The sequence below is a fragment of the Triturus cristatus genome, chromosome 7 (assembly GCF_964204655.1).
Source record: "Triturus cristatus chromosome 7, aTriCri1.1, whole genome shotgun sequence".
NCBI lineage: Eukaryota > Metazoa > Chordata > Amphibia > Caudata > Salamandridae > Triturus > Triturus cristatus.
In genome coordinates this window covers 286,566,849-286,593,059 of record NC_140590.1, presented here as the reverse complement: position 1 = coordinate 286,593,059, position 26,211 = coordinate 286,566,849, and the positions used below count along the sequence as shown (strand labels likewise).

The 26,211-nt window shown below is 48.5% G+C and overlaps 1 protein-coding gene across 1 annotated transcript in view; it reads right to left on the bottom strand.

The window, feature by feature from the left end:
• Positions 1–331: 331 nt before the first annotated feature.
• DHDH (dihydrodiol dehydrogenase) overlaps positions 332–26,211 on the bottom strand; it is a 98,280-nt gene continuing 72,400 nt past the window's right edge. Inside the window, exon 7 of the mRNA XM_085616304.1 lies at positions 332–656. Coding sequence (XP_085472430.1) covers positions 550–656 — 107 coding nt within the window. The 3' untranslated portion in view covers positions 332–549. The remainder of the gene's footprint in view (positions 657–26,211) is intronic.

Below are 26,211 nucleotides of genomic sequence, written 5' to 3'. Positions count from 1 at the left end.
GCTGTGCGGCACCAAGAAGTAGAAATGGAGAGGATGAAAAGTAAAAGGAAACTAAAACAGGAAAGGAGCAAGTTAATGCAATAGCATGACAACCTGAAAGCACATACAGTCTTATGAAGTGGTGCAAGTTGAAGGAAAATAAAAGGCCAAAACAGAACGCAGAAGCAGAAGAAAGATATTACCAAAAAAGGAAGTAGTACTTGTTCCATGCTCCAGGGATGGGGGAAACGCACAAATAGAGCCAAAATGAAGCCTGTGGTGATAAAACAGGAAAAATTAAGCCTAGGGTGATCAAACAGCCGTCAGCAAATAAGACTGACAATGAAGCCAATGAATGTTAAGCAATGGGCGGGCTCAAAGCCCCCTTTAATTTAACAAAATGTGTCGTAAGCGCAGCGCTGATTTAGGCGAGACCTAAAAACAAAGTAAGGTTACAGTTTTTTATTTTCGTCACACATTTTTAACTCGAGTTGTTTTACATTGACAGGTTCTTTTAAGATTGTATCACTGGTTTGCAGCTGTGTAGGAATAGTCCTTGTTGCATCTTCACTATTTGTCTTCAGGAAGAGAAACCCCGACCTGTCGGCGCACCTCCGTCATGATGCTGGCCAAGAGCTCGCTGTCTTCCAAGCTCATCACAGGGCTTTCTTTTAAACCTATAATCACAAACATGGTCATGTCACTTGTAGTCTACAAGTGCTCGTGTTTCATAATCTGACAGCAGCCTTTGTGGTGCGGCTTGACAAAATCCCATTAAAGACCATGACTGTGTGTGGTTTGGATCTGCTTACTGGTGACCATACTTTAATAGCATTTATTTTAGGACATCCTACGAGGTGTACTCCGATTTTCACAGGTAAGTAACTTTTTCTGTCACCAGTTCTTATTACTCGTCGAGTAAAGTAGAAAAATGAGAATGCCATACAATGTAAAATAAAGCATGTCTTTTAGGATATCTTTATTCTCCCACCACACTCATTAGCGGATTAAAAAAGAAGTGAAGATGAGTGTTTATGTTATAAAGTGGATACAATGATGCGTTTTTCAGACACTGACATTTGTCTTCATTCATCAGTAGAGGAGTGAGGGGGACTGATGATGTGCCAAGCCAGTAGAGTAGTTCAGTGATTTGCTGAGAACAGTAAGTTATCTATAACCATTCATCCTTTCAGGATAAATATCTTTGGTTATTTATTGTTATACCTTTTATTCACAACAGCAGGAAATGACAAAATGTGATAGCAAGTAATCTACACTAAAGTTTTCCCATCAATTGCTATCTGCACAGGAAGTGACTTCACTGTTTTTTTACATTTGTTTAATGGTTTTTCATTTGAATAGTGTGCATTCATACATTGTTCTATTTGTGATCGCTGTTACAGTTACTCTGAGTACCAAATCAACAACAATCACGCCCTTAATAACTTTGCTGTACACATGTCGAACAGCAACAATGATTGAGGGGAGCAGAGAGCGCAAGACAAAATGACCAGCAGCAAGTAATTGGGATGGCGGGTCAGCAGCAGCACCTGGCATAAAAATAAGGCTTCTCCCCCATGCTGCATAAGGTTAATCTGCTGTCCTCTGGGCATACCTGTCCCACTTGGGCGACACACTAAAGTATACAACGAGCATTTACAATGCAATGGTCTCGGCATTGTTAAAGTTAGAGCTGTTGGCATTGTTCATGACATTATTCTTGTTTATGTTTTTTTTTAAAACATTATAAGAAACTGCATTGTTATTTACAATGTCAATAGCGTAATCCCTCTCCAATGCGAGACCTATTGCATTTGCACCCACACACAGAGCCACCCACACAAAGCCACCCACACACAGCCACCCACACATACAGAGCCACTCACATAGAGCAACCCACACACAAATAGAGCCACCCACACACACACAGAGCCACCCACACACACACAGAGCCATCCACACACACACAGAGCCACACACACACACACACAGAGGCACACACACACACAGAGCCACACACACATACACAGAGCCACATACATACAGTGAAAGCTCCAAAGGTCCCAGACACCCTCAGCATCATGCCCTTTCTGCCAAGGATATTAAAATGTAAGCATCACAACAGGTAGGCAATGGGGGCCTGCACAGGCTACTAAACACTGAAGAGAGACCACACGAACTAAGCAGTGTTTATCTCTTGTCTGGCTTTAAAAGCAGGAGGTTTCAACAGTCTGCTGCAATAGCCACACACAGATGCCCTGGTCCCCCATCATCCACACACAGATGCCCTGGTCCCCCATCATCCACACACCTTTGATACATCTGGCCCTATGCTTCTTTAGACTAGCCTTGTGGCACACCACAACACCACCAGACCCCATACCCACAACATGCCCCGAGCAGTAGCCTGAAACCCATTGAGCCATTATACAGAAACTCTGCACCGGTGCAAAAAAAGTGCAAATCCCTTTGGCACCATTTTTGCTGCTCATGTAATATTGAAAAGGAGCAAACAACTGCATCTGCGCAAAGCACGGGTAAAGCGAGGCCGTCGTTTTGCTGTTTACATAGCAGAAATAGTGAAAATGTATTTCCACCACGTTTGAAATATGAAATAAGGGTAGTCAGTTTGTTCTTTTTCATTAGGGAGGCAGCAAGAGTAGTAAAGAATCAGTTTTGTTTGTTGGTTAAAAAAGAGCGATTCAGGAATTAGGATGTCTTTGTTTAAAGCGTGAGCCTTGGTTTTCTTACGTAACATTTCTGTGACGCGCCCCTGGTGCTGAGCTTCAAGACGCCTCGCCATTCGCCTGGTAAGTGCGTGCCACGCCTGCCATCCTCTGCTGCGCGCGGCTCTCGGGCCTCCCCTCACACCAGGAAGTGCTCCTCGGCGAGGTTGCGTCTGCCTGGCAGCGAGCGGTCAGTGTCGTAATGACGCGATCCAAAAGCTATCAGATCTGAATAAATATTTACTCAGAAACTACGAGATACCGGGCCCTGCTGGGTGATTTGGTTGAAGATCTTTCACTGAAAGTCTGTTATGCAAAATGAAACAAAGAAAGGGCGAAGTGGTGGAGCGTGCTTGTGTTTTCAACCGTGCGGCAGTACTTCCGGTCCATCGAAGGAGAATGGCATGAGAAAAGCAGAAATATAAGCGTGTGTAATCCTCCCTGCCCTGGGAGCTCCTAGAGGCATCCTGGTGACATCAGTCGTTCATTTAGGGCACCGAAGGGTGCATATTTCAGTGTAGGTTGTAGGCAGGGTTTTTCTGAACAGAGAACCTGCTATGTGGACACATCTGTTCAATGCACATTGAGGGCCTAGTTACAAAAATGTATCTTATGCGACAGATTTATGCATTAAAAAACAGACGAGACAGAACACAGATTTGAAAGAAATTGTCTGCCACCCACAGTGTGATCTAATTTGAAAGTAAGGTTAGCCGAGGGCACCGGAAGACACCAACGCCTTAGTCCGAGGCAGAGCAGAAATGCCTCGGAGAAACGCTGCGTCCTTTTCGGATTCGGGGGCGTGTTTTGCTGTTATCTCCTCCAGCCGTTGGCTGGAGGAGATAATTAGACTTTCTGCAAAAAACACGCCCCCGATCCGAAAAGGACGGGGCCTGATCGGAGAGACAAACCTCTTCTCCAATGGCTGGCCAGCATTCAAGAGGCCAGCCAATGGAGAAGAGGCGAGAAGAGGGGCGGGTTCAAGCCCCTCTTCTCCAAAACATTAAATCTCTCGACTTCCGGTTCTGCCTTCGGCAGACCGGATGGTCCCGAGACCTAAAAAAGCAATAGATGGAATGCTTGAATTATTCTCAGCCATTGGTAATTACTCAGGAAGCATCCTAATCCATCATTATTTTGTACACTATGCTACCTCGGTTTGGACCCAGCCATATAAAATATTTTCAAATCCTTTGCAGGCATTCTCAAATAAAAATATTGAGGAAAAAACGTGCTGATTTAGAAATATATTACTTTTGGGTCAATGTATTGAAGGCATTGTGCTGGAAACACACCAGGATATTACCCCAATAAAAAAAATCTCTCGGGAGACAACCCTTCTAACCACCCCCCATTTGCATGACACCTGCCCTCCGGTCAATCATGCTCGCTCAGGGAGAGGAATAGATTTGTAATATGTCTCACCACTTTCAAAGTTCACCATCCGCCCCAGTCTTTCATGCCTCACTCATGCAGGTCTGGTACCCAGGCACGGAATGTCAGTCAGATCCCGTCTTGCAGCCATGCGTGCTAATGTCTTTCACAACACTATTGATATTAAAATAATGACCCTGAGACTATTTTCCCAATTTGTAGTAAGTCTACTGCGAAGATAAGAGTTTCAATTGCTTTTTCTATGATAAGCCTTACAGTAGTGACCCTCCAACGAGCCTTACTTACACTGAACACATCTAATATCTTTACTGGTTTCCATATAAAGTATACGATTTTTCTCTTCTGTTTTTTCCAAATCCCAACCCAGAAGCCAGGATGACTCTACATACAAGTATATTTTGATGTAACTTTTAGGAATTTAGATACGTGTTTCCAAGGTCCCAAAAATTCAAATTCTGTTGTTCTCTGCGACAGACAAATATTATGGTATGCCATGCAATAAGTAAAATTATTTCTCCTGAAGTCATATGTGTACATGCCGTCACTGCCAAGGTCACATCAGGAGCTTTCAAACTACATCTTTTCTTAATGTCATCGGTAACGCAACCTCTGAGCCTTTTCTTAATGCATTCAGTAGATATTACTCTCTAGGAGGCGGTTCTAAAGTGGATGATCAAGTTGGCGAGCCCTCTTGCCGGTCGTATAGCGTTCTCTGTGCAGCCATCCATGTCTTATACAACCGTGTCTTCACCTGTTTGTGTGAGTTGCGTTTTTGCTTGGGTAAGTCTGTGGAGCTCAGCATCCGATGGAGCACAGTGGTATTCTGACTCAGCTGTCATGACAATCTCTAACTGATGTATATTCTAAAATCTCTTCTTTTGATATGATGTTAAGCTAATGACTTGCCCGCGTATAACTGCTTTTTATGCTCCCCATAGCATCTGAGGAGAATCTACTCCACTCCCATTGATCTCAAAGAATCATTCAGTGCAGTATGAACTTCCACACATGTGGCTGCCTTGCTATGTTTCTTAAACAGTACTAAACCCTCAAATCTGCTCCTTCTGCTGGCCTGTAATGTAAACCCTCCAGTATGGGCATCTGAATCCCAGTGAGACATTGTGTCCTGCAACTCATTGCCATTGTTGACCTGAAGACCTGCTCATTGAAATAAGTAAAGCTCTTTTATTCAAGCCACAATGATAGTGCCTCCGCTATAATGCCTCTCCTTCAAGGGCCCAATCTTTGCATGCAAACCGTCCATACAACTCATGAACATTCTAAAAACTTAAAGAACGAATACAGCAGATGCTCTAACAACAGTGCAGGAACAGAACATACATATACAGTCCATGTCTTACACCTTCCTACAAACTTTTTAGGTATCCTGCCTGCAGAACAAGTGACCAGCATATTTTTGTGCAGCATAGAAGATTTGAAAACGAACTAGGAGCACAATAATCCCTAACTTCTATGTGCATCTTCTCTTCATCCATAGTCATGAGAAAAGCCTTTAAACTATGTTAATGTCTGATGGGTAAAGAAAACCTGATAGACAACCATATGTAATACCTACGCCAGTAGGTAGTTATAGTTAGGACCATGTTTCCATAGGAAAAGCACTTTTTGACTTCCTATATCTTTGGCACCAGTTGACGAATCTTCATGAAATTTTCCCCCCAAACGTGTGCTGTGATTCTTGTTGCACAAGGAAAGTTTTAGGCAGACCATCAAGTGGAGGCTGATGTTTTTCATGTTAATTCCCATTGGACCTTTAGACACGACTATAGACTGAACCACTGAACGGAATGACACCAAATTTGGCAGAAAGGTAGATTTGGTTATGCAGATCACGCCTTCAATTATTTGGTGTACACCCGTTCAGTAGTTGTTGAGAAATTTAAGGAAATCCCAATTTGTATATCTGATGATCGAGGCTAATTCGCGAATATTAATGAACTTGTGCAGGGAAATGCAGAGCTCTGATTGCCTGCCGACACTTCAAACAGGAAAAAATAGAGAGCAAAAAAAAGGGTGCAGGGTAGGAATATTCTGATCGTAAGAATACCCTGACTCCCATGCGTTGGTCCTGGGACCCCAGAGGGACAACGGCAGGGTAAGAAAGCATTTTTTTTTAAAAACGTTGTCACAAATTCATGGCAAAAATAAAATATGAATAAAACAAGAGTGGGCCTACATAGAGAAAATGTAGAGTGCGCATGACTGCTTTGGTCGTCCCCAGGGCCGACCAAATAGTCAGGGCACTCAGAGTGGTACAAGCCACTCCTCCCGACCCGCCCACCTGCCTGCCCCGAACCAGGCATAACCTCCTGCCTGCCCCCAACCAGGCATACTCCTGCCTTCAGCTTTCTCGCAGCGCAAGAAGCAGAAAATAAAATGGTATTTAAATCGGCCGCTACTGGGGATGGGACTCTCTAGGAATCTCGACATTGGGTGACGTGGTGAGGGAGACACACATGGAAGAATTCTCTGAAATTAAGGAAGAATTTGGTCTATAAAACACACAATTTATAGATACCTTCAGTTACAACATACTCTCGCGATCATGATATATCCCCACATATAGTCCCCTACAGGCTAAGTTAACCTTGTCCCCACACCCTTGACCAGGAAAGTATCATGTCTATATAAAACACAAATCATTAACTCTCTAGACACAGATCGTAAAATACAGCAGCAATGGGAGGCGGGTGTGGCCTTATTGGAGGATGAGGAATGGTCGTTTACCCTCGTGGCTCCAAAGGAGTCAGCAATCAAAAATAGATCACGTCTAATTTAATTTAAATATTTACACAGAATCTTCCTGACAGCAGCGTTACTTTGGCGCTTCAAGCAGGGTTTTCAGCAGGGGTATTTGAGATGTGGGGCGGGATTGGGTGACTTTATTTACACTGTTTGTTTGTGCCCCCGATTGAGGCACTTCTCGGAGGGAATTTTCCAAATATTCACTGCTATATTTCAGAGGCCGTTAGAGTTTTCTTCCAAAAACTGCTCAACATATACAAATATACTGGTTGTACGAATGCCACCAGGCCTCGCTGACCACCAGGCCTCGCTGACCTGCGGCCCCTCCCCCTGCCCTTTTCCCGTTTCCCGCCTCCCAGCTGAGCGTCCCTCCCCTCCCCTACATAATTCAGACCGCTGCGGGGGTGCGTGTGTAAGACCGTGACCTCAGTCACAGGCCTGCACTCTCCCCAGCAGCTCCACTCACTCCGTCGCCACCGCTGAGCCCCCAGCCTGGGTGTTCGAAGCTACTCTCTGCCCGCTCCTCTGTTCGCCTGCCGCATCGCGGTATTTGTTTGCTAATCGACCCCTTATTGTACTGTTTTCTTTTTTTCACTTGTGCCCATTGCTGTGCATCTTTTTTCCCTCCTTGTACATTGTTGTGCTCTCTGCCCGTTCCTCTGTCCGCCTGCTGCATCGCGGTATTTGTTTGGTAATTGACCCCCGATTGTACTGTTTTCTTTTTTCACCTGTGCCCATTGCTGTGCTTCCTTATTTCTCTTCTTGTGCATTGTTGTGTTTTTGCTCCTCACTCACTTTGTGCTTTCATTGTACCCCTCTCCTCCCATCACCGTCCCTTCTCCCTGATTCCCGCCGTACTGACCCGTGGCCCCTCCCCCCTGCCGTCGCCCATTTCCTGCCTCCCAGCTGAGCGTCCTTCCCCTCCACTACATAAAGCAGACCACTGCAGGGAGCGCGTGTAAGTACTTGACCTCAGTCAAAGGCCTGCACTCTCCCCGGCAGCTCCACTTGCTCCGTCGCCGCCGCTGAGCCCCCAGTCTGGGTGTTCGAGGCTGCTCTCTGTCCGCTCCTCTGTCTGCCTGCTGCATCGCGGTATTTGTTTGGTAATTGACCCCTGATTGTACGGTTTTCTTTTTTTCACTTGTGCCCATTGTTGTGCATCTTTTTTCCCTCCTTGTGCATTGTTGTGGTCTCTACCCGCTCCTCTGTACAACTGCCGCATCGCGGTATTTGTTTGGTAATTGACCCTTGATTGTACTGTTTTCTTTTTTCACCTGTGCCCATTGCTGTGCTTCCTTATTTCTCTTCTTGTGCATTGCTGAGTTTTTGCTCCTCACTCACTTTGTGCTTTCACTGTACCCCTCTCCCTCCCCTCACCGTTCCCTTCTCCCTGATTCCCGCCGTGCTGACCTGTGGCCCCTCCCCCCTGCCCTCGCCCGTTTCCTGCTTCCCAGCTGAGCGTCCCTTCCCTCCCCTACATAATGCAGACCGCGGCGTGGTCACGCAGCTGACACGCGCCGCTGGCGGACCAAAGGCAAGACCGTCTGTGCGCGACCCGACCATGGCCAGTGCCAGGAACCCTGGCCCCCCCAGGCCCTGCCGCTACGACTCTGCCACTCTCCACGCACCTAATCCCGGAAGATGTACCAACTGCAAAAGATCCTCGCCGAACACCACCCACGGTCAGTTCTCGTGCAGATCCTGCCGTAGATCCTTCACCATCAACAAAGCCCCCACCACCGCCAAAGGGCCACCCGATGCACACACCGCCGAAACCCTGATATGCATCCTCCTCAACGTATGCTCCTTGCACCAACACGCCATCGAGATCTGGGGCCTGATCGACTCCCTCCTGCCTGACGTCACCTTCTTCACGGAAACTTGGACCAACAGCACCTCCGGCCCCGACATCGCCACCGCCATCCCCGATGGCTACAAGATCCAGAGAAAGGATCGCTGCCACCACCCAGGAGGAGGACTCACCATCGCACACAAGACCCACCTCCAACTCTCCACCTCCAGCACAAGTGACCCCATTCCAACACAGAACACCTCCACTTCCAGATCCAGATCCAGACCAGCCCCAGGACCACTCTACGCGACACCCTCATCTCACGACCACCATCGCCGAGCTAGCCGCACCCCACGCCATCACCTCCACAGATTACATTCTACTCGGAGACCTCAACTTCCACCTCAACAACAGCAACGACCCCGACTCCACCACCCTCCTCGATAACCTCACCAACCTCGGACTGAAACAGCTGGTCAACATGCCCACTTACAGAGCTGGACACTCCCTCAAACCCATCTTCGCAGGAGGAACCAACATCTGATTCAGCCACACCTCCCAGCCCCACTGGCCAGACCACCACTGCGTCCACTTCACCTTCAACACCACCACCGCACCCAAGCCCGCCTCGCACCAGCCACGAAGGAACTGGAGCAAGGTCACAGAGGAACACCTCAACAGCACCCTCCTCCAAGACCCCCCCAGCGCCACGACCGACACCAACTCCACAGCCAAAGAACTTCACCGCTGGATCGCCTGCTGCGCCGACAAGCTTGCACCCTTCCGCCACCCCACCAAACAACACCCTCTGAAGGCCGCCTGGTTCACCACAGAACTCCAAGAAGCCAGGCGCTCCTGCAGACGCCTAGAGAAAACCTGGCGAAACCAGAAAACTACGGAAGCACAGAACAACCACAGGAGCGTCCTGGAGGAATACCACCAGCTCATAAGAGACACCAAAAAGACCTTTGTAAGAGACAAAGTCCAGGCCAACGCCAAGGAACTGTTCAACGTCATACAGCAGCTCACCAAACCCCCCAGCAAACCAATGAATGTCACTCCCTCCCAGGAACTCTGTGACAAGCTCAGCTCCTACTTTTATCTTAACATCCAGGCCCTCTAGGACATCTTCAGCGAGCAGACACCGGACACCACCCCCCGCCGCCACTGCAGACAAGCCAATCGTCATGACCTGGATTACCGCAACCATCGAACACATCACCACGACCATGAAGAAAACCCACTCAGGGGCCCCTACGGATCACTGCCCAGCACACATATTCCTCAGGCATCTTCCCAGACGACTGGAAGCGGGCGGAGGTTAAACCCCTCCTCAAGAAGCCAACGGCTGACCCAACAGACTTCACGACGCGGGAATACAAGGAGCCGCCCTCGACTGGATCCAATCCTTCCTCTCCGGCAGAACCCATAGGATCAGACTCCCTTCCGTTTGCTCCGAACCCACTGACATCAACTGCGGAGTACCCAAGGATCGTTGCTCAGCCCAACGCTTTTTAACATCTACATGGCCCCCCTCCCTGCCATCGTCAGACAGTATGGGCTCAGCATAGTATCCTACGCCGACGACACCCAGCTTATCCTCTCGCTCACGAAGAACCCGAAGACACCAGACTCTGCTTCCACTAAGGAATGAAGGACGTCGCAGCTTGGATGAAAGACAGTTGCTTGAAGCTCAACTCCGAAACCGACCCCTCCACCTCCGCCTGGGACAACACCTGGTGGCCCTCTGCCCTCGGGAATCCGCCCACCCCTACAGACCACACACGAAAACTCGGCATCATCCTTGACTCCTCCCTCTCCATGAACCTCCAGATCAACGCCGTCGCCTCCACCAGTTTCAACTGCTTGCGCATCCTCTGCAAGACCTTCAAATGGATCCCCCCCAACTGCAGAAGGACCGTCACCCACGCACTCATCATCAGCAGACTGGACTACAGCAACGCCCTATACGCCGGAATCAACAGAACTCTTCTACACAGACTCCAGACCATCCAGAACTCCGCAGCCAGACTCGTCCTCGGAACATACCGTCACAAGCACATGACACAACACCTACGAGACCTCGTCTGGCTCCCCGTTGAGAAGAGGGTCACCTTCAAGCTCTTCATCCACACCTACAAATCCCTCAACAACATCGGACCCAAATACCTCAACGAGAGAGTCTCCTTCCACGTACCCAAGAGGAACCTCCGCTTCGCCAACCTTGCCCTAGCAGAGGTCCCTCCCATCCGCAGACACAGAGCAGGCGGGAGAGCTTTCTCCTACATCGCAGCCAAGACCTGGAATGAGCTCCCGGTGAACATCAGATGCTCCCCACCCTGCACACGTTCAGGAAGGACCTCAAGACCTGACTCTTCGACTGATCCGGAGCTGCCCCCCTCCCAGCACCTTGAGACTCTCACAGGTGAGTAGCGCACTTTATAAGCCCCTGATTGATTGATTGATTGATTGATTGAAGTTGGGAAACAAGATATAGCACAGAACTGGAGTGACGAGACCTCCCTCCCTCCCCCTGCACCGCCATCCGTCTGGTGAAGTAAAGATGTGGCTTGGAGGGGTGCTGACTACTTCAGGTGCCTGTAAATGAGGCCAAGAGTTGCCCCCAGAAACGTAACAGATTTTGGACTTGTTGGGAAAGTGACATCAAGGACTCCCTGGTTAATGATAGCGATGATTCGCACATGCCTGAAGCCCTGGTGATTGGAAAACACTGGTAAAGACTGTCACACACTGAAGATATGCGCTGACTCTATGTCACTTTTTAATAAGATGCCGCGTGCTAATGGATGTCTTATAGTCATGATTACCAAGTAGACCTGCCCTCACATGGTTTCTTGCACTATGTTATGTTTTATTGCCAAATTGTGAAAATTTAATTAAAAAATATATAAAAAACATAGCGGGCAGGGGTGGCTACATCTCCAGGCGACGATGTGAATATTGTTTTCTGTTTTGCTAACTAATAATATCTAATTTAAAGGAAAGTATCCTTTTGCAATTGTGGCCAGAATCCAGAGTTGTAGAGGCATGTTTTGGGCGCCACGTTTAGGGCATTGACTAATTGCACATACTAAGGGGCATATTTATGGGATTATGATGCATTGCAGCAAGTCACCTTCCTGCGCTGCGTGACAGGGTCAGGGCAAGAATGCACCATATTTAAAAGAATGCAGCGCATTCCTGCTTTTGTACCTACGCTGATGCCTCATTTACTGCCTAACGCCCAACGTGGGCACCCATGCACCATGGTGCAAGGGTGACTGTGTTGCATGCAGGATTGTTTTTGTGCAGGAAGGGGCACTGCTGCATAAAAACAATACTGAGGGGCGTATTCCTCTATATATGCTGCAGAATGCAGCATACATAGAAGGAGGAAGTTACAAGGAAAAATAATGATATTTCTCCTAGTCACGCCTACACTGGGAAGGTGTTTCATTTTGGCATATTCCCAGATCTACCACTGTTTGTAAAGCTGTAAATGCGTCAACAACCATGGGAGTTGCATGGGGACACGCACGCAATACTCATGGAATGCCTTCCCAGGGCAGAGTAACACAATGCAGCGATTGGTGCTGCTTTGCGTTACTCCAGATTTATGAAGCCACTCAAGGACACGTAAAGTGGATTCATTAATCTCATTTTTGAGTTGCATTGCGCATGCACCACGTTGCATGGTGCAATTGTAACGCAACTGGGCTCATAAATATGGCCCAAAATGCTTTACTGTTTGCAGTTGTGTTGCTGGAATTTCGGCTATGAATAGAACCTTGACCAATTGCAAATATGGTTGCTTTCCAAACACATTTACTCCTTGCACTTCACATCAGACGGATTACTGCGGGATGATTCATTTATTTATCCTAGTTCCAGGTGGTGTTTTTCTGTTATTGCATATCTGTTGGTCATCTATTCTGTTAGCCATTTTCTGTCATTTTGCAGCTACCGAGGGAGCCACCTTTTAGGTGAAAGGAGTGTCTCAAAGCTTTCAAGATTTACTTTGGAGAAATTGACAGTTTTAAGTTTTAGCCTTGCAAGAAGCAGTATTTGCTGGAGCTTTCATTGGGTTTGGGGGTAAATTGGGTGAGCTGGTTGAACTGGAGCATGTTATACAAGTAAGGTGAAAATTTGCAAATTAACCACAAGATCAGGTGTTGTCTTAGAATGTGTGCAGGGAGAATGGAGTGATTTGCTCAAAGAAATGTGTGAATGTTGAATCTTCATTGTGGTTATCCTTGATTTTGGGTGTGTGCACGTAATGAGGTAAGGATGTATATTGATTTGAAAATTGTTAACAGAGTGGTTAAGGTGGATGGGAACCTCCAACTAAAAACTGGCAAAATGGTTGAACACTCAATGGAAGCAGGGTATTATTGAAACTTGATTTGCATTCTGCATATAATCAGGTTACTTTGGCACAGAAATCAAGACATTGTATTGCTTTTGTCACGTCTGATGAAGTTTTCCACTTTGGACAATTATAATTTTGGCTGGCTTCTGCTGCAACCAGGTTTCAACATTCATGGGTGATATCTTGGGCCTTTCAGGGTGGGTTAGTTGGCCTTTCAAATTTTCCTATTTGTTTCTGGTGAGGATCAGGTACAAAATCTACATATATTAAAGGAGGTTTTCAGACTCTTTAGAGCATAGGTACTCACAAACATTTTCCCTCAGGCCACAAAGTATGGTCTGTGGTGTGATCGACTACCACACTCACGCAAGCAGAGTGGTGGTCGGGCGATATGGGATTTGTAAGATGGGAATAGGGGAACTGAAGCATGTACATGTACATGTATTGGCTGAAGTGCACAATGCAAAACCAGAAAACCTGGGATCAATCCTGGCTTGCCCACTTGACCAAATTGTGTAACCCAATGCACTTTTTTCACTTTTCCCCCTTTTCCTTCTCTTGTGTTTGATTTAATAAACTATGATGTTGTCCAATTATAATAGCAAGCCAGGCCACCCAGAGGGTTCACATGAAAACTGACTTGCCTCTAAGTTCACTATTGCCATTTTTGTCAGGGTTGTTGGAAGTATGAATGATTTTGAATTCATCTTTGAAAACTAGCAATAAAAAAAGAAATACCTCTCAATGCAGTAATATTATCGGGTGTACTAAGGTGGAAAGGTTCTGTATGTTAATGAAATACAAGCTTTTGAATTTTGAAGAGACTTTATCATATTTTGACACATTTGTTGTAAGATGTCTTTTAAAAACAAAGGTGTTTCTAAAGTTAAGTGGTGCAGGATGCCTTAGTTAGTTCCATTGTGAACGTTAGTGTTGAGTCAAGTAAACAGCAGACCAGTGCTGCTGTTCACCAAGGAGCTGCATGGAAAGGTCAAGAGGGCCGCAAGTGACCCTCGGGCCGTACTTTGAGTATCACTGCTTTAGAGAGAGACTGTTAAAGTTACTTTGGAAAAAGTATGTTTTTGGCGTACAAGAAATTGAGTGCTTGGGTCAGTTGTTTCTGGCAGGGCACTGCAACATTAACTGGATTGTTGAAAGCCACCGAAGATGCATGGCACCTGAGAGTAAAGATCAACTTAGGTCATTCATGGGCATCTGTGAAATATTTGCTAAATTTGTGAGCGACTTAACTTTTAATCACAAAACCGCTAAACAGATTAATTTAAAAAGAATATTTCAAGCCGATGATGAAGTAGTATCAAGCTTCACTGCTCAGTTCATTTGCTCTCAGCAGAACACTGTAGGTTACTGTTGATGCAAGGGGTTGTGGATTGGGGGCAGTTAGTATTGTCTTAACAATGGAGTGGTAAGGAGTGTATGACATCATTGTACTACACACTGTGAGGGCTCTGCAATGCTAATACTGTGTAATTGGAAAATAATTATTAACCTGTTTCTGGGCAATTGGGAAACTCAAACCGTATGAATGGGGAACTAGGTTTGTGTTGTGTACAGAACATGAACATTTGGTCCCAATAGTGAAAGAAACGAATGTACATTCAAGTTGAGCGACTGCACGTTTGACAAGACTGTGTTTCATGTTGCATGAACATCCGTTTGACTCCTGGAATCAAGAATAATAAGTCAGATTGCTTGTCCTCATGTGGTGAGTTTGGAGGAACATATGGATGTACAGGATGATGTGGAGTTTTGGGGAGCAAGAGGGTCAGGGAACTGTTGAATTATAGGGGAATTTTGAAGGAATGCACTGAGGAGGGGCCAGGAATTGAAGAGCACTATTAAATTAATAAATGATGGGTTGGCGGAAGTTCACTTTTATGTCTGTTACCTCAATATAAGTTTGAGAATTAATTGTCTATTGAAGAAGGTAAACTATTATGAATATATTGAGTATATTGTATTAGCATAACCACAACTTGCATCAGTCATGTTTTCTTGCTCACATTAACTTTGCCCAAATACCCTGCTGGTGTCTGACATTGAACTGTTCCTCCTTCTTGATTACTAAGGTAAAAAAAAAAAGACTAGCATGCCCAGCCAAAAGGTTTCATATTATTGTTACTCTCTGAAGGTTGTTTCACTTGTTCTCAAGTTTCAGCCCAGACACCTGCATGTATTTTAATCATATGACTTTATCCGAAACGCATAAGTACCAGCGCATAAATTTGTGCTTTGTTCTCTCTCTATGAGTTTGCTCCATCCAGTTCTGCAGGGCAAAATTCGAGCCAATTGACTGTGATTCACAGACTATTAATTTTTCTTTTGTTAATAAAGCCTTTCATGTTTATCGGTGTGTGAGAACCCTATTTGACACTATCTACATGTGAACACGAGGGAAAAATATTGATCATTATTCTAAATCGTCATTTGGGAATGACTTAACCAAAAGCGGTTGCAACATAACTGGTAAACAAGCATGTAGAGATCGATGTAGAGAGGGGTTTTGTTAGTAGGCAGAGTGATAAGGGGTTAGTGTGTGTATGGTTCGGGTATGATTGAAACAGGACTTTCATGTAAGGTTTGGGCAAACCTTGCAAAATTCCTTTTTGCCCTTTTTAGGTCTCGCCTACGCAGCACGCATGTGCTGCTTAGGAGGGGACCTTTTGGAATCAATTCGCTGTTTCGGCCAAAAACGTGCACTCTTTGCATTGCTTTCAATGGCAACACATGCACGTATGACGGTTCCCTTGCGGGAACGAGCTTTGGCAACATCTGTTTGTAATTAACTTGTAAACAGATGGTGCCCCTGCTCGCTCCCGCAAGGGAAACGCTTTGTGGGTGTTATTTTTTTTTTTTTTTGCTCGTTTTTTTGTTTAGCAAACCAATGCGAGCATTAGTTTGTCTGCAGATGTACCATGTTACAGTGTTATTACTGACACTGCACTACTGATTTACACTGCAAAACTGTATTACTTTCCAGTGTCACATTACATTTCAGTGTCAACTTGTACTGGACTTTTGTTTTTCCATCAAACACCCCAAGGAGGGCTTTCTGTACTGATGTATGCCCCAGGGGTTCATATCACTGCAAGCAAACCTTCTCAAAGTGCATGCAACTGAGTCATGCCCCTGCCAGTGAAGCCAGCACTGATACAGAGCAGTGCACATAGCAGTCAGAACGCAGAAGAGCTAATTGCTCAGAAATATGTAATGCACATCAGTGCGCTGAGTCAAGCCAGTGTGTGTACCGCTGTCAGTCCATGCGTGCAGCGACATGCAGCAGTTGCACTGAGAGTCAGACTGACAGTGCAATGTAGTGACAAACATCGGCTCAGTGGGGGTTACTGCACACACTGACAGCTCTGGTGCCAGTGAGGCATATTACGGGCCACACTTAAAGAGCTCGAGTGGGGCTATCGCAGCTGCACTACTGTATGTATCTGCACACAGGGAGCGTGCGCACTGCACTCCTGTGCACTGTTGCACTCCTGTGCCAGCGAACTGATGCATAAAGACCGCTGTACACACACGTTGTGCCGGTCCCTGCAGTGTGATCGAGTGATGTGTACTTCAGATGTTTATTCTCGTCCACAAACACTTCCTGCAGATTGTTTAAATTAACATGCAGGCGGTGGAGCTACGAGAAAACATATGGCCGGCTGGCTCCATGGCAATATATCTTAGTGAGCTGTACATTGATAGATAAACATAGAGTGTTTTCATAATATTGTTAGGCGCGCGTATGTGTATTTCACCCACTGCCCACATGTGCTACGAGGCTACGCTTGCTGAGTACGCGCGCTATTCTACAGGCAGAGAATACGGCATCTGCAGCAATGACGAACCAATTAGATTATCTACAAATATTTAAAGTTGTTATTGAGTCATTTTAGAGCGCCTAGCATTTCCAGCGTTGATACATATGCAGAGGGTGAGTTGTTGGACGTGAGCGCGAGCTCAGCTCCTCATGGTTTTGAGGGGGAGTGGTCCATTTTTCATCTGTATAGACGGAGCATACAACATTCAATCAGACGCATCACTTCTGTAAGCTCATCAAGAATGTCTGTCCAGGGGAGGAGCCTAGCGCGCAACCAAGATGGCCGCGTAGGTGCGAGGCTCCCGAGGACCTCCGCGACCTCCTGCATAAATCCTGACAGAATCCTGTCCCAGATGAGGGGACTGTATTTGTGAGCCCGTGCAGAGGTGACGCCCGTTTTCCGTTTTTAAATCGGACCTCGGACACCGGCAGGAGCATCGATTGAGGTTTGCGGCCTTCTCCACGCCGGCCCCCCGTACTAGAGTTGTGGGGCGATCCGGACACAAAGTGAACAACAGCGGCGGGCAAGGCTGGGTGGCTCGCGTACCCCGCACTTTCACTTTCGCTTTTGCGCCCTCCTTGCTGCCAGGCGAGGTTGGGTTGCGGGGCGGTGTGCGGTGCTGTGGCCTCGTTGGGCTGCCCTGCCGGCCCGCCGGCTGCGATCCGCCCTGAGGAGCGGTGGTCGCCCCCCCCCGGAGCCTTTGAACGGGATTGTCTGCCCCCTTTCTGAGGAGATTGGCTCGATTTGGGGATTGCGACCATGGCCACAAAACAAGATGGCGACCGGGCCAAGGTGAAGTCGACCCGTCGTGGCACGGCCCAACAATCCAATAACATGGACCGCTACACCCTCCAGAAGGGATCTCCAGAGGTGCTGCGTAGGTCCCCCACGGGCCCGACTGATGCTCCTGTTCCGCCCACGGACCTGACCCTCCGGGACGTCATGGGCGCCATCGCCGAGATGAAGGCCTCGGTGGACCAGCGCTTTGACACTCTGGCGCAGAAGATCGACTCGGTCCTCGTGGACGTGGGCCTCGTGAGAGCCGATTTGTCTAAAACAAATGACCGGGTCGATTCTTTGGCCCACTCTACCTCGGGCCTCACAACTGACGTGGCGGCCCTCCAACAGGAGGTGCGCAGGCTTGGCCAGGCGAGCGCCCTGATGAATCGTCGACTGGAGGATTCCGAGGGTCGGGCCCGGAGAAACAACGTCCGCATTATCGGGGTGCCGGAGGGACGAGAGGCGGAGGCAGCGGATCTGTTCGTGGAGGACCTGGTCCTCACCCACCTACAGCCTCGGGGGCTGAGCAAATTCTTTGCAGTGGAGCGGGCCCATAGGGTCCCCGGGGGTAGGCCTAAGATCGGTGCCCCTCCGAGGCCTCTCATCGCCCGGATCTTCAATTTTAGGGACAGAGACGCTATCCTGCAGACTTCTAGGCTCCAAGGGCCAGTCAGACTTGATAACATGGATATTAATTTCTATCCTGACTTTACCCCGGCGGTCCAAAAACAGAGACTAAGCTTTCTGGGTGTCAAACGTCGCCTACGAGACCTGAATCTCAAATATTCTATGCTTTTTCCAGCTAAGCTGAGGGTGGAGGTAGATGGCCGCACGCACTTTTTTGATCGTCCCGAGGCGGCCGGGGACTGGCTGGACACTTTGCCCGGAGATCGGGGGCGGGGGGGGAGCGGTTGGTGGGGAGGGCCCGCCGGATCAGGACTAAGGGACTAATGGTAGGCCTTGCTCCGGGCTGTGTTATTGTCACCATTGACTGTTAGGGTAAGTTCCCCTCCTGTGGAGGTCGTGCGGGGTCTCTTGGGGGATCTCCCTCCTCCTCTGGGGGACTAGTTAGTTTTCTTCTATGGGGCGACAGGCACACTGCACTTTGGGGGGGCTGTTTGGGCTCATGCAGGGGTGCAGGGTGGGGGGAGTTCTGTTGGGATGGGTGGGTTGGGGTGGGGTGTGGTTCGTTTCTACCGCAAGGCAAACCCTTTATTGTACTGGTGTTTTTGAGTTGCTCTCGGGGGGACAAATGATGGCTTCTGTATGTGATGGGGGGTAGGGACCTGACTTTGTTGTCCTGGAACGTTAACGGGCTGGGGGATAGGATTAAGCGGGGTGTGGTCCTGCAGTATCTGAAACGGATTTCGCCTGATGTGGTCTTTCTGCAGGAGACACACCTTATTGGTAACTCCTTTTGTGCCATGAATCGACGTGGTTATCGTTTGGTGGCCCACTCGGGCTTTACGTCAGGCTCACGAGGGGTGGGCATTATGATCAAGACCTCGCTCCCGCTAGAAATAGACGAGGTGCGCCATGATGAGAGGGGACGCTACACTGTTTTGGTGGGGAGAATGGAGGGCAAAGTAGTCGTCTTTGTCTCAGTGTACGTCCCACCGGGGTTACAGTCCACCACCTTTGCGGACCTGGGGCGCCTCCTTCTTGACCTTCCGGGGGGGCTTCTGGTGGTTGGGGGGGACTTCAACGCGGTGGTTTCTGGGACTATGGATCGTTATCCCCCTAGGGACCTCCCCCGGGCACAGGCGTGGCTGTCGGGCCTTTTGGACACACTGGGATTGGTAGACTGCTGGCGTTTAAAGCATCCCACTCAGCTGCAGTACACCTTCCATTCGGGTGCCCATGGTAGCCTTTCGCGGCTTGATCATATCCTTGTCCCTGCGGCCTATGCCGGGAGGGTGGGGGAGGTGCGCCATCTGGCGAGGGGCATTTCAGATCACTCCCCGCTCCTGTTGCACTTGGATGTCTTCCCGAGGGGGGAGGGCAGGGTAGCTCCAATCAACGCTTGGTACCTGCGCGACCCCACTATTCGCGCTGACTTGATTAAATCCTTGCAACGGTATTTCGAGGAGAATGTGGGGTCAGTTCTGTCGGCTATCTCCCTGTGGGAGGCTTTCAAGACAGTGCTGAGAGGGGAGGCCCTCTCCTTTATTTCCCATGCCCGGAGGCGCGCACAGGAGGAGGTGACCCGGGTGGAGGCCGAAATTACTGAATTGGAGGGTGATTTGGGGAGTGGGGTGACTGACGCTGCGCTCCACGTTTTGCACCTTAAGCAGGCGGCCTATAGGGCCCTCGTCACGGAGGCGGCCAGGGGCCTCAGCAGAGAGCAACAGGGGCGATTGTATGATGTGGGTGATAAGGCGGGCAAGTTGATTGCGTGGCTGGATAAGAAGGAGAGAGCGAGTCGTGTGGTCCCGCTGATTGAGAGGACGGATGGCGTGCGTGTCATTGAGCCGGAAGGCATCGTTTCTTGCTTCGCGGACTATTTCCGCGAGGTATATTCCCCGGTTTCTCCCTGCTCGGAGGAGGATTCCCATGCCCTGCTGCGTGACATCGCGCTCCCCTCCCTTTCTGTGGAGGACAGGGAGTCGCTGGATGCCGCCCCCACCTCGGACGAAATCGCCCTCGCCATCCGCTCGGTCGCTTCTGGTAAGGCCATGGGCCCAAACGGCATTCCTATTGAGTTATACAAGCTGCGACCGGATGTACTGGCACCCCACCTCCGCGCAATGTTCCTTGCGGCCCACTCGCGGGGCTCCCTCCCGCCGGACCAGCGTCTGGCTACCATCGTGGTCATCCACAAGGAGGGGAGACCTCGAGATCGGGTCACATCCTATCGGCCTATCTCGCTCTTGAATGCGGAACCTAAAATCCTCGCCAAGGTGCTCGCCAACCGGCTGGTCGGCGTGGTGGGCGACCTGGTCCACCAAGACCAGTCCGGCTTTATCCCCCATCGCAATACGGCTCTTAATCTGCGGCGCCTGCACGGCGTGCTGGCGCGTGTTCCGTTCGTGCGGGAGCCGGCCATCCTGGCGTCTTTGGACGCCACTATGGCGTTTGACACACTCGAGTGGCCGTACATCTGGGCGATGCTGGCGAAGTTTGGCTTCGGGCCGGGTTTTATCAGCTGGGTCAAATTGTTGTACTCGGACCCACTTGCGCAGGTGGTGGTGAATGGTCGAGTCTCGGCCCCATTCGTGCTGGGACGGGGCACGCACCAGGGTTGCCCCCTGTCGCCGCTCCTGTTCGCACTGGCCTTGGAACCCCTGGCAGAGTGGCTGCGGTGGCACCCTTCTATCCGAGGTCTCCGTTGGACCCCTGAGTATGAGGACCGCGTGTCTCTCTATGCAGACGACATCCTTTTGTACTTAGCCTCCCCGCGCAAATCACTGATTGTCCTGGTCGATGTTCTGCGCTCTTTTGGCCGCAATTCAGGCCTTGTCATCAACTGGGCCAAATCCTGTGTCTATGTGCTTTCCGGGGAGGCTCCTGTCCTCCCGCGGGGCTGTCCGATCCAGATTGCCTCGGAGGGATTTCGATACTTGGGTGTCTACATTACGCTGGACCCGGTGGCCCGCTACGAGCGAAATTTGCTTCCCCCCCTCCAGCGCTTGAAGGAGGACGTCGCGCGCTGGCGGCGCTTGCCACTTTCGCCGCTCGGCCGGGCGGCGTTGTTCAAGATGATGTCACTGCCGCGCTTCCTGTACGCTCTCCAGAACACTATGGACCTGGTCCCAGCGCGCTACTTCCGTGAAGTGGAAGGTCTACAGCGCCGCCTGTTCTGGGATGGGAGGCCGCGTATAGCCTTGGCGAAGTTGACGCTCCCGTGGTACGACGGAGGGATTGCCCTCCCGGATATTAAACGGTATTACTGGGCCTCCCAGTTAGCTGCAATTAATCAGGGCCTCTATGGGCCCGCCCTAAACCCGGCATTTGAAATGGACAAGATGCTCCTGCCCGGTGGCGACTACAATCGAGCGCTCTACGCTAGTGTGCCCGATTCCCGCTTGACGGGACCCACGCGTGTCATGGTGCGAGTATGGCACGCGGCTAATGCAGCTATGGGCTGGAAGGACCGTTTGACCCGGGCGTCACCGCTGTATGCATCTGAGAGGTTGGGCTCTCTGTGGACCTCGAAGGGCTTTGAGCAGTGGGACACTATAGGCATCAGTACAGTGGGGGATCTCTGGACGAGGGGAGGATTTAAAACATTCGAGACGTTGCAGGCGGAGTTTCAGCTGCGGGGCAGTGAATACTTTCGGTACCTGCAGGTCCGTCACGCGCTGGGCTCCGTCTTCCCAGACGTGGCCTCCATCCCGGAGTCCTCCCCCCTGGAGGATCGAGTGCTAGACGGCCATGTTCCGGACAGCACGATCTCCCTCATTTACAAGAAATTGATAAATGATCGCTCGGGCTTACTGACTGGCCTCCGCGAGGCCTGGGTTGCCGATGGGCTGGAGTTGGACGACGAGGACTGGATTTCCGCGGTGGCCTCTCCGAAGGAGGTGGCCATCCCGGCTCGCCTTCGCTTCGTCCAGCTTAAGATACTCCACCGGGTGTACATGACGGGGCCAAGGCTTCTGCGTATGGGCTATGCTGAGGACGGATTGTGTAAGCGTGGGTGTGGTGCTTCAGCGACCTTTTTTGCACATTTTGTGGGAATGCCCGAGGGTGGAGCGATTCTGGCGTGGTGTGCATGAGGTCCTGCGAGCGGTTACGCATGTCGCGCTATTGCCTGAAGCGAGGAGATGTTTGCTGAATGTGTGGGAACCGACCGATTACTCGGTTCCGCAGACGCGATGGGTGACTCTGGGCTATATGGTGGCTAAACGGGACGTTGCACAGCTGTGGGGATCCCAGAGGTCCCCGGCGGTGTCGGCCTGGAAAGAACACATGGATTGGTGCATGTTCCGAGAAAAGGTGGTGTATGTGGCGCGGGGTAAGCCTGGGGCATGGGTGAAGATATGGGGCCCCTGGAACGCCTACCGAGGGGATATCTGCGAGCCGCCGTTGCTGCCTCCCGCTTCCCCAGTTCCATCCCCCTAGTTTACTCCCTCCCTCAGTTCCGAGCACAGTATTCTCCCAGTCCCGGACCTGTTTCCCTTCCCCTCTCGGGGGTTTTCAGTGGATGGTTTGGGGTCCCCCATTTGAGGAGCACGTGCTGCCACTTTTGATCGTGGGTTGCCTTGCGGGTGTGTGTTTATTTATGTTGTTGTGTTGTATAAAATGAAACCGTATTGTGGGCTCAGAGCCATATGGCCCGCGTTGTGGATACCTCCTGCCTTAGTGTCTCTGTAAAGCTAAGTGCCTCATTGTATGTATGTCATTTGTTATCGTCACTTTAGCGGCCGGCCGGAAGGTTGTAGGCCCATACCTGTATATATTTGAGATTGCAATAAACGGTTTCAAAAAAAAAAAAAAAAAAAAAAAAAAAAAAAGAATGTCTGTCCAATAATTTGTTACGACGGGCCAATGCTACAGCATGTGTTTTAATCCCACTTAAGGTGAAGGACAGCCAGTGTATGAATAAGGGAATATTTTGTTAATTTTACCGGGTGTGAGGTAGGTTCTATGCAATATGATAAACTGAATATATTTAAGCTTTGCATTACATGATACTTTTGATGATATGCTATGACCTTATCGCACTCTGTCGTTTAATACTCAGTGGCGGCTACAGTAAATAAACAAGCATTGGCATAGCCAATAGGTCTTGCCTTTGGGACCTTATAAGTGTTTACCCAAGCAACAGTTGATGTTGTTGCACCAAGGATATTGTGCTGCATAACTAAATACTTATAAGGTCCCAAAAGTGAGACCTATTGGCTATGCCAATGCTTGTTTCCAGTTGTTGCTGATGGCACAAAGGTCTGCCATTGTTTTAGTGGATTATGTGTCACAGATGTGTAAAGATACTGTGGAAGAACTGCATATCCAGATTTTATCTCGTTTCTTACTGAGGTGTTTTCAAAAGAGGGTTTTCTGTGTGAGTTAGTCTCAGATAGCAGTGCACAGTTTACATCCAGAGAGATACATGTGTTTTTAGTTGATCTCTGGATCAAGTCAAAGGTGGCATGATCTTTATCCTACGCAAGGCAAAAGTTTTCGTGTTGGGAGCAAGGAAGGCATAGTTCAGCTTTGGAGAGGGTTCAAAGATTGATGAACTAAAGGGAAATGCTGTCCAATCAAAAGATAGAAAATGTTGGAACAGTGATAGAGTTATCAAAGATGGGAGTAATTCTGAATCCAGGAACACAAATATGGAGGGTATCGCAGTGATTAAACAGAATGGCAAGTTTAATGCTCGTTATAAAGCATGCTACTCAATTACCTGCAAGATGTTTCTGATTTGTTCTTTCTCGATGTGGTCTATTATTTTTGGGTGTTTGTCTTCATATCTTATTTATGGGTGTTTTTCATTGAGGTGTGTTGAGGTAGATTGAAATGTTGTGGTGTCATATACCCCAATGTACCCCGATCTAGGCCTAGGTAGCTACACAACCTTTTACCTACATTTGTCCTACCTTGCTCTGCATGACGGTTTTAGCACTTACCTTTTACCCAGTTATGTTATGAATAAATGTCGATCAGTTTTGTGGAAACTAGCCTCAAATTATGAATGAGGATTCTTAGAAAAGTCCCTGCACATAACGTATGCAACATCATGAACAAATTCTGTGTAAAATGTCATGATCATCTTCATCCTAGAGCAAAAGAACTACTTTGCATAATCGCAGGTACTGTTCTAGGCTCATTTGCATAATCGTACTTACAACACATCAATTATGTAAGGAACCAGAGGCGACCGTTATGGTATTAAAGACCCATACCAACACTAGATAGGCGGAGGAGAAGCTTCACGCTGACACTAGACCCTGAAATCCCGGCCTGCAGAAGCTACAACACGCAGGGGTCTGACATCCCTTGCGGGGTGTCCAACTCGAGACCAAGACAGGGTACTTCGTTCTCTCCCATCAGGTAATGGGTTTGGCACTTTCCTGGGGAAATCTCGACTTTACATCCACATACATGCTAAGTACACTTAGGTAGGCTTTGCATCTTAGGAATTCGCTTGATTACTGTCATGTATCTATATGCCAGCATATATTCACAGTTGTAGCACCATGATAAAATTCTATCTTTTATTTACTCTGTTGGTGCTCGTAATCTTATACATCTGTTTCTGTCTCATGGTTGTCGCAGCACACATGTATTATAGTAGAATGACGTTGGTTTAATAAATGCTTTTTGAAAATGTCCCCATCGTTTATTCTGTGTATTTCTCTGAGACTAAGCGAGCACGACTAACTGAGCAAAAAGTGCTGCACTGTTTCCACGATCCCTGAAGGATCAAGGGTTGTCATGTTCAGTAGCTTTCAGAAACTATTCGCTCCTTGGTAAGGTTAGGGGGGCTTATGGTCATACTGTGAGCAAGCTGGTCTAAAGGCTGACATATCCTTTGGGGGCATCTGGAATCAAACTGGACACCAATCCTTTTTCCTTTTTTTACGTCTACACACACACATCCTATGTATTTGTAGGAACTACACGACATGGTGGTGCCAACGTTGGTTTAGTTCTTATTTAACAGTCAAATCTGAATAGTTCAGTTGTGCTTTCTCAGAGACCCCTACTCACATTTAACCAGAGATGTCTGGAGTGGGAAGGGAAAATCCTCTGCAGCTGAGTAGGTATATACTATGTACTGGCTGTAGGTTTGTTCAAACTTGAAAGATTATAGTTCCCCACATTGTGCAAAACTTTCTCTTTTTCTTAAATACATCCTACCACAATGTCTCAGACTGGAGACGCTGGTACAAGTGGTGCTAGTTGGGAGGAAGCTGAGCAGGAAGGTGCTCTTAACATTTCAGAAAACTACAGACATCCAATCACTATGAAATTAATAGATTATGGCGTCCCAGCAATGGGTGGACATGTTACCTTCGTTATTGAGGCACACAGGGCATTCAGGACAGAGGTATTCTATTCAGAGATCAAATTTCCACCTACAGATGCACACACTAAGGTGTTTCATACTTACATTCCAGATGAGACTCCTGAAGAATACTTTCCATTTGGGGACACAGAAGTCCAGTTAACTATCCTAGAACACATTGATTGGTTTAAAGGCGCCCTCCCCCACACCACAACAAATGTGAGACTCGGTCCGCTCAGCAGAGAGGGAGCCATTTGGCCGGTCCTAGCTGCTTTCACACCGCGGCCTGAGATTGATACATTGCCAGCAGCAGACGTACATACACTTTATAAAGAGATAGTGAAACTGCACAGAAACCTTACACAGTTTGTAATGCAAACACTTACAATTTAACCTACAAGAGTCACTCAAGCTGGTCAACCTCAAGGAACAGCGACAAAAATCACCCCAAAAATGCTGAACGCGGTTATGGGAAGAATGCCCAGTAAATATGAGCAGATGTCATTCTGGATTGCACAGAAAATAGCACCGCTTGAGGCAGAGTTTCCCCACACGGGCTCACCAGAAAAACACAGAATTCTGACAGTTTGCTTGCCAATGGGAATAGCTCT